Genomic DNA, 9,683 nt, shown 5'->3' with positions numbered 1-9,683 from the left:
CGGGATTAAGGCCGGATCAACGGGCACTTCCACCGCGGCACTGCACTGTCGAAAACTGTGAATAAACACAACAGAAAAAGGTCCCTTTGTCGTGGACCTTTTTCTATAATTGGTTTATATTTGTTTGTCACTGTCGTTATTTCTTCGTGGTGTGTTGAATGGGGTTTTAACGTTCTAAATGATTTTCAACTAACACAATTCCGTACTATTTACAATGTAACAATAATTATTTTAACGGATAACATCGAACAGATCCTTTTACAACTTAAACACGCGCGCACTACTATTTCGTTCTTGGATCACAGTTACAAAAGAGCGCGATTCCACATTTTCCACTTCTTTTATAGCCCTTCATAGCATAATTATGTTTTATGATTTAAGTTTGCCCATCCTGTTGCATTGAGCACCCTCTATAGGCAAGCTCAAATGGAACAGGGCTGTGCGTATTTGGCCCGAACTCAAACTGCTCGAACGTCTATCGCATCTGGTCACACTTGGTATGACGTGAAAGTGGAACACGCACTCACTCGTGAGATAAATCTTCGACCAGTGAGTGTGACAGTTCCGAGGTGTAAACTTTGGAAAGGTCGTAATGGGAGGGATGGGTGACGGAAATTCACTTGTGGTGGAGCCAACAAGTCCATATTGGAACCGAACGGTTACAATCTACGCGCTCAACTTTTTTTATATTTAGCACCACACCAGGCAAAAATACCGACTCACTTCGACCGCTATTAATACGAGGAACTTTTTTTTTATTTGCGTTAATGATGCTTCCTAATCCCGATCTATACTGATCCTCTTCCTCAGAGTCCGAGTTACTCAACCCCTCATTTCCGAACATTTTCTCTTCTCACCATTCTCCATGTTGCTCCCCCTCTCCATGAGTCCTTCATTGTACTTCATTCTCCCGGATCTGGTGTTGCAGCATTCCTAGTTTGCTCCTCATTTCTAACAAGGGGTCCGACGATACCTCTTCGAGTGAATTATGAAGTTCGAATTTTATACAATACTAGGGTTCTCAAACTAATTTCTACTTTAATTAACAAATGTTTTTTTTAAAGAGAATAATATAGGAATATTAATTACTGAACAGAAAACAACTTTTTTTTATAACTACAATAGCCACGTTGTTGCCGATTACGCCAGTAACAAAATTATGACCAAAATACTTTTTTGTCTTTCTCGTCTACTAAGTACCGTGGACCCCCGGTAATATGACCGCTTTTAATCTGAACACTTTTTAATTTGAACCCCGTTCGTTTGAACATCGTTCAAATTAAAAATGGTTCAAATGTCATTTAACACGTGGAATCGAGAAATGAAAAATGGAACATCGTGGAACGGAATGCAGAATCAAAACAAACCCGCAAAGAGAGCAGCCAGAAACCAATTTTTCTGATGCAAATAGAGTAACCAGAAGTTCAAATTAAAAATGAACCCCGTTAATTTGAATGAGGTACCGTTCACATTATCGGGGGTCCACGGTATACGTGAAGGCTATATGTTCGCTCCAAAAATGAACTTTCTATATGAGGCCCGGAGCCCCATAGCAAAGACCACTTCAGACTTTAAAGTGGTCTTCGGTAAAAACCTACTACTTTATAATTGGATCGATGATACTTACTTTCTTGGATAGTGCGAAAGTATCTACGTATGCGTCTCGTCTCTACAACAATTTCAGTTTGAAAAATAATTAACTCTATGTAGATGGGCTGATGGAACATAAGAAATCTCCGGTACAACTAAATGTGTATAATCTTTATTTAAAAAAAAACATCACAATTTGGTTTGGAAATACAGCAAAATCCTGTAATATACGAAAAACAAAATCAAGATTCTCAGTAAATGCAAGTGCACGTTAAAATCCGAAAGCCTTGGGTTTCTTTGATACTGGAAAGATGAGAGGTTTGGCTTTTACAGAACCCTTTTCTGCCGCTAAGCTCATATTCTCCTTAGCCAGTTTTATGATGGCCAAATGATGGATTTCCTGCATGATTCCAGCTTCTTCTTTGATGAAATCCAACTGTTTTCCGACATTTCCTCGCAAAAATTTTGGATGTTCTCCACGGCGTTTGCGAATTAGACTGTACACATGATAGATAGCATCAAGCATACAGCTAGTTTTCATTTCATTGGCAGCCATATAGCTTTTAGCAGTGGTAATAGACTTTTCCCACTTCAAACACTCCTCCCAAGCGCGTACATAACGTACCTGAAATGAAGTACATATATAATTCCTGTTATAAAGGAGGCTGATATAGGAAAGCCCAACTTAATCCACCTACACCCAAATAAAAAATATGATAGAAAAACAAAATATGGTGATTCTACTATTCATAACAATAAATTGGCTACAGAATATTTTTTAGATTCAATCATAGAAATACATTAGAATGTATGATCATAGAAATACATTAGGGTGTTGAGTTTTCCCAAAAAATATTGATCTATATTGAAGAAATCAAAAGATTCGGTGTCAATTTGTACAAAAACAGTTTATTGTTGTTTTCTCGGAATTGTGTAAAATATATCCGTATCAGGGAACGTAATTCTCACGAGCAGAGAATGCTCCCTCACGCTGATTTTCGCCGAGAAATCGGTTTGCGGGAAAAGAATAAAGGTGTGATGAGAGATAACCATGTGCCGCGAAAAATTGATTTGCTCGTTTTCTCACTCTTTTCCTCCTTTTCGTGCTTCACCAATTATTGCAAAAAGAGTAGCCTTTATGGAACAAATAACCTAAACTTCCTACATGTAGACGATTTGGTGATATGGCTGTAGTCCCGAGCAAAGTCGGTTAACAAAATGAGAGCAGATTGAGAGCTGTTGAGATTATATTGAAAACAAAATTTGATGTCAATTGTTAGTTAATACAAATTGATATCGCAACATGTTTTCAATATGCATTCCTCAGTTATCATAATGATAGCAGCTTTACATCAAATTATGCTGTCGATTATCTAAAGTGTGTTCTACGAAGATTAAAAGCAATCTGCAAACAAAATATGCTGTTGTTGTTATTAATGCTCATAAAAATAATCTAGTTGAATACTCATTTTGTTATCAAATTAAAAATCAAATTTAGTAATCATGTTGATTTCATTGATAGCAAAATATGATTCCACAGTGTAAAAATATGCTCTCAATTCTGCTGTGTTAACCGTTAATCCATACGAGATCAATTGAAGTAATCAAATAATTGACATCATGACAGCAAATTTTGATTTCAATTTGATTTCAAACTTTGCTCGGGGTGACCGCGTCCCACCGTCATTTTTGTTGATTTTCTAGGTTCCCGTTGCGGTCATAATTTTTTTGTAATTGCTTAACGAAAATTTTCACGAAAAATGAATGAGGCGTAATAGTGATTGTCTGGATATAGCATCACCCCAGTTACTACAACCCTGTTTCTGCAAGAGATAATTGCAATGTATAAGGTTGATTCCAACCAGCTTTCATCGTCTACCGATACGGTATTTGTACGCTACCGGCGCAAGATATAAACACGGCGCAGCTGTTGCAGTGGAAGACGACGATATAGCTCGAACGAAGATGATGAAGAGAGGCAATATGATGTCGTCCATAACGAATTGCCGTGGTGATTTTAGTTAGCTGATAACGTGAGAGTGGACATGAGAGACGTCGGACCCGATCTAAATCATCGCACCGTGCGATCCCGATCAGATGATGACCGGTAGGTGTTAGGTGCACCAGAACCAAAAAGGCTACGGACGAGCGTAGAGGCCGCGCGCGTTTGATTTTTACTTCGTTTTCGTGTGTTAGTTCTAAGCAAAACTGTTAATCTATATAATAAAAATGAGTTTAGATTTCCTTCTTGATGATTTAACTCCCGAACGGGCTACTGATTTGCAAGATTTTTTCCCTAATCGATTCGTTTTGGGATTCGTAAGGTTTGTATATTCAAAAAGTTGATGAATTTAACGGGGAAATGTGAAAAATCATTAGAATACAATTTTGGGTCAGCTGTTGAGGAAAAAAAACAAACGCTCGGAAATTAATCTAGAGTGCGGTGCTGCAAAAAGTTCATTGTGACATTTGCAACACCCGGGTAAAGCTGGATTTCTTACGCTAGCTTAAGATAAATAAATGTAGTGTCGTATAGTATTTATTAGTTCAATAAATGTAGTTTTGTTTTAAAAACGATGTTTATGTAATCGAGTGTGTTCATTAAGTGGCAAAAGGAAAACGATCCCAGACCTTTAAAAAATAGTGCCGGTGGAAATTAGCCTGTGTTTTTGGGTCGGCTTTCACGTCGAGTGTTGGAGGGCTGGATAATAATAATCGAAGGCGGAAAGAAGGTGAACAGTTCCCCAACATTTTGGTCCTAAACGAACTGGATCGGACGGACCGGAAATGGATTGAAAAGAGCTTGGCTTTAATCGGATTTGGAGAATCGATTGTGGAGGATTATTGCGCCATTGTGAAGCCATTGCCATTGGATCGGAACAATTAAGGGTAGCCATCATTTCACTCGCGGATATTTGGCGCGGTAGCCATCGAGTTGTGCACAGACAGGGGTTCTTCATCACGACACTACAAGGATCACTACGCTCGAGGATTGAGGTCCATCTTCGCGGTTTGGAAAAGACGATCGGCTTGCTGAGGACTACTGAACCAACGTATAAACTGGTTTTCCAGGTAAATATTTAAGTTCAGTATATGTCCAGTCGTCGTTAGGATTGCATGAAACTAACACATTTTTCGACATTTTTCCCTGGACCTCGCTGTATTGGATTGCGGTGATTGCCGAGACGATCCAAGACGAATTGTGCATGGGCGCTAGGACACCGATCTAGGACACCGTTGGCATCCCGGAACATACGATCGATTCGCCGTGGTTGAAGAGGCGGCAACGTATATCTTCTGTCTGGGTGAGTGCTTTGAATTGTATATGTCACCGAAGCGGGACGCAGAAATATACACTTTGTAATTTAAAATTATCCTCTTCAATTCATTGGCTACGAGTCCCTGCATAAAAACTGTTCGTTACCAGAACAATCATCTCGATTTGGATACGTTTGCTTTTCTATTTGGATTGGTGCTGTTTATGTTGTTCCGGGTTAGTTGAACAGTATATGTCTGGCCGAGGCCTAAATCTCTGCATACTACATGCATATTTCCTCTTCTTGGATCCCCCCCTGATTATTGAGCTACTGTTATACATTGGATGCCCCACCTGTGAAATTTGGAAGTTTGTAACGGTTTTGGAATAGAACCGTAAAGCTGTTAGTTCTCCTAGGTGAGTTCTACAGTATATGCCTGCCGAAGCCTAGGACTTCCGGAATATTACATGCCCTTTTCCTCTTCTCCAATTGATTATTACGAGTTGTGTTTCGTGTGCTGTTGCTGTGTATCCGTACCTGCTGTGAGCTGAACGATCGTGACGTGATCCTGTTGGATGCGGTCTAGCTGATCTCGGTGCAGCATATTGTTCTCCAGGTAGGCTTCTATAGTATATGTCTGCGAAGCTTAGGACTTTTGGATCTCTACACCATCCTATTTCTCTTTTGTCGGATCGAGTGACGTACACCAATGCCTCCCAAGGATAAGAAGCCGCCAGCGCTGAAGCTGTTTATGGTCCAGCTCAAGAACATCCATACGGTTTTGGACGACATCTTCACTGCCGTCGGACGCATAAATGTCACATGTTACAAACGAGAAAAATGAGAAAAACCCATTTGAAGTTTCAAAATGCATTCATCCTATTATCGCATAATTTCGCTTTTTTATTGACTTTAACGCAATAAACTATAAAAGAATATTCATATTCGTTGGGCCGGACTGGAACATTGCCAAAAACAACTATTTTTTCCACGTTTTTCTATCAAACTGCGAATGTGACACTTATGCCGGCCTTATTCACTGGTCAGGCGAAAAATGTACGCATATTTGTCACACCGTGAACTGAGAGATAGTTGTTGTTCATTTGTTTCTACATTTCGCGAGCGACGATTGTATTTCTTTGGTGTGATTTTTTGCTGTCGGTAGAAGCGGAACCGGAAATGGAATATCCAATACAGACAATCCAGTGGCGCGGAATTGGAAGAGGACTTCCTCGGGTTCGATTGAAAAAAAAGAAACAGGTGATCGTTTTCTGTTTGCGGAGCCGGTAAACGTTATTACCATTACCGGTCCAAGAGGTTGAACACCCGGTTTTTAGCGGCAGTGGCGTAGTTTCCTTGCCCGGGAAAAGGACATGCACTACATCTTCAACGTCCAAAGGAATCACGATTGTCTTATCGAGATGATTTTGACAAAGTGCTACCAGGTGAAGCAGTTTTTTCTGTGGATTTGCAAAAAAATCTCAATTATTTGTAAGTTAAGAACTTATTTTCTAGGTCATATGGCTTCCACGGTTGGATTGCTTCAAGAGCATTATTTTCTCGTAAAGGCTGCTGGTCTTTAATGAAAACTTTGAGCCTGTTTGTCCCTACATACGAGCATACCCATTGTCTGCGTGCATTTGGTCCGAGTCAGTCGCACAGCCAACGAAATCCTTAGCTGTTTCTTCAAAGTTAATATGAAGTACGCTGTCCTGAAGACAATTATCTTTTGGTCGGATAATTGTTGTTCGCAAAATAAGAACTGGAATTTATTCCATCACATCACATTACTCATAAAAAGTAATGAAATTCAAGTCGAGCGCATATTGTTGGAGAACTTTGAATCGGAGCATACGTTAAAGGCCACTGACTTTTTCCATGCGGCGTTTGATTCCAAAATGCGCCATGAACGTGTCGTCAGTTATGAAAACTTCAAGTCTGTGGTTGGCAATGCAAAGAACAATGTTGACGTACTTGATATGCAAGCAACTGACATCTTCAATGCTCACCGTTTTGGAGTATGCGATAAACCACTGCAAGCCACGCCCGTACGTGGATTCCATACGAAAAGTGGTGTTTGAAAAAAAGTCGTTATGAACTTGGATACGCAAACAATATCAACAGACCTTAAATACTGCTAATTGTTTTCCAAGAAGGAATTAATGTTGGTTGTAAAGGATTCATCTTCTTTTGATTTGATGCAAATGTACGTTGGCAAAATGCTCCTCAAGGAATTGAAGAAGGAAAGAAAACTTCTTTAATGAAAGTGGTTCAACCTGTTGTTACCGAAGGGGAAAAATCGTTTTTCATTGATCGTCCGACGAAGCAAGAAGGTCCTGATTAATTTTTGTTCTTGTTTCATACTTTGAATAAATTTTATCGCCATAACATGTCACAATAATTGAGTTTTACAGAAAAACCCGACTTAATCCACCTACAGTGAACGCAACCCTTCTTACACTTTTGAATGGTTGTGTGTGCCCAGTGCATATTACAATTTCTATGCATATGACCTTCAATTGTATATAAAATAACTGATATTATCATGCTTTTATCGATTTCAAAATAAAAAAAATAAAAAAGGGATATTTCTGTAAATTTAACAATTTAAAAAAAATACAAAAAGACTGCAGATTTGATTTGCCGCCTTAAATGGCAATATTACAGCTTCTGTTTAAGCAATAAGAGTTCAAATCGGGTCATAGACGGCTGAGATATTGGTGTGACAATTTTTCATTAGTAGTCTGAAAATATGTCTCATATTCGTATTTCACAGATATCTCTGAAACCGAATTTCCGATTGCAGAAAAAAATTAATGAGTCCAATGACAAAAACATAGCTTTCGTTTAAAGATAAAATCGCACAAATCGGTCCAAGGACGACTGAGATCTTGATGGGACATATTTTACCAATATGTGAAGTTGATACGTCTAATGCTTTATGTTCGTATTTCAGAGATATCTCCGGAACCCAATGTCTAATTGCGAAAACAATATACAATGGGTTCAATGGCAAAGTCATAGCTTTCGTTTAAAGATAAAATCATGCAAATTGGTTTACAGACGGCTGAGATATTCATGTGACAGTATTTTGTTAGTTTTCTGAAAATACACTTCATGTTCGTATTTCTCACATATCTCTGGAACCAAATGTCCGATTGCAAAAAAAAATGAACTCGTACAATGACAAAGTCATAGCTTTCGTTTAGTGTTAAAATCGTGCAAATCGGTCCACGGACGGCTGAGATCTTGATGTGAGATTTTTGTAACGCACACACATACGCACACACGCACACACACACACATACATACATGTGCTCAGTTCGTCGAGCTGAGTTGATTGGTATATACGACTTGGGTCTCCGAGCCTCGGATAAAAAGTCGGTTTTTCAAGCGATCTTTATACCCTTCTTAGGGTGTAAGAAGGGTAAAAGGGATATTTCTGGAAATTTAACAATTTTAAAAAATACAAAAGACTGCAGATTTGATTTGCCGCCTTGAATGGCAATATTACAGCTTCTGTTTAAGCCCAAAAGAGTTCAAATCAGGTCATAGACGGCTGAGATATTGGTGTGACAATTCTTCATTAGTAGTCTGAAAATATGTCTCATATTCGTATTTCACAGATATCTCTGAAACCGAATTTCCAATTGCAGAAAAAAATGAATGGGTCCAATGACAAAAACATAGCTTTCGTTTAAAGATAAAATCGCACAAATAAGTCCAAGGGCGACTGAGATCTTGATGGGACATATTTTACCAATGTGTGAAGTTGATACGTCTAATGCTTTATGTTCGTATTTCAGAGATATCTCCGGAACCCAATGTCTAATTGCAAAAACAAAATACAATGGGTTCAATGGCAAAGTCATAGCTTTCGTTTAAAAATAAAATCATGCAAATTGGTTTACAGACGGCTGAGATATTCATGTGACATTATTATGTTAGTTTTCTGAAAATGCACTTCATGTTCGTATTTCTCACATATCTCTGGAACCAAATGTCCGATTGCAAAAAAAATTGAACTCGTACAATGACAAAGTCATATCTTTCGTTTAGTGTTAAAATCGTGCAAATCGGTCCACGGACGGCTGAGATCTTGATGTGAGATTTTTGTAACGCACACACATACGCACACACGCACACACGCACACACACACACATACATACATGTGCTCAGTTCGTCGAGCTGAGTTGATTGGTATATACGACTTGGGTCTCCGAGCCTCGGATAAAAGTCGGTTTTTCAAGCGATCTTTATACCCTTCTTAGGGTGTAAGAAGGGTAAAAAGGGATATTTCTGGAAATTTAACAATTTTAAAAAAATACAAAAAGACTGCAGATTTGATTTGCCGCCTTGAATGGCAATATTACAGCTTCTGTTTAAGCCCAAAAGAGTTCAAATCGGGTCATAGACGGCTGAGATATTGGTGTGACAATTCTTCATTAGTAGTCTGAAAATATGTCTCATATTCGTATTTCACAGATATCTCTGAAACCGAATTTCCAATTGCAGAAAAAAATGAATGGGTCCAATGACAAAAACATAGCTTTCGTTTAAAGATAAAATCGCACAAATAAGTCCAAGGGCGACTGAGATCTTGATGGGACATATTTTACCAATGTGTGAAGTTGATACGTCTAATGCTTTATGTTCGTATTTCAGAGATATCTCCGGAACCCAATGTCTAATTGCAAAAACAAAATACAATGGGTTCAATGGCAAAGTCATAGCTTTCGTTTAAAAATAAAATCATGCAAATTGGTTTACAGACGGCTGAGATATTCATGTGACAGTATTTTGTTAGTTTTCTGAAAATACACTTCATGTTCGTA

The 9,683-nt window shown here is 38.6% G+C and overlaps 1 protein-coding gene across 2 annotated transcripts in view; it reads right to left on the bottom strand.

The window, feature by feature from the left end:
• Positions 1 to 1,746: 1,746 nt before the first annotated feature.
• LOC134225410 (coiled-coil domain-containing protein 42 homolog) overlaps positions 1,747 to 9,683 on the bottom strand; it is a 174,563-nt gene continuing 166,626 nt past the window's right edge. For both annotated transcript variants that reach the window (XM_062705468.1, XM_062705470.1), the window contains exon 7: positions 1,747 to 2,215. In XM_062705468.1, the coding sequence (XP_062561452.1) occupies positions 1,862 to 2,215 (354 nt within the window). In that variant the 3' untranslated portion in view covers positions 1,747 to 1,861. The remainder of the gene's footprint in view (positions 2,216 to 9,683) is intronic.

Source organism: Armigeres subalbatus, chromosome 3, assembly GCF_024139115.2.
Source record: "Armigeres subalbatus isolate Guangzhou_Male chromosome 3, GZ_Asu_2, whole genome shotgun sequence".
Classification (NCBI taxonomy): Eukaryota; Metazoa; Arthropoda; class Insecta; order Diptera; family Culicidae; genus Armigeres; species Armigeres subalbatus.
Note: the sequence above shows the minus strand (reverse complement) of the source record. Positions and strands in the feature narration are given on the sequence as shown.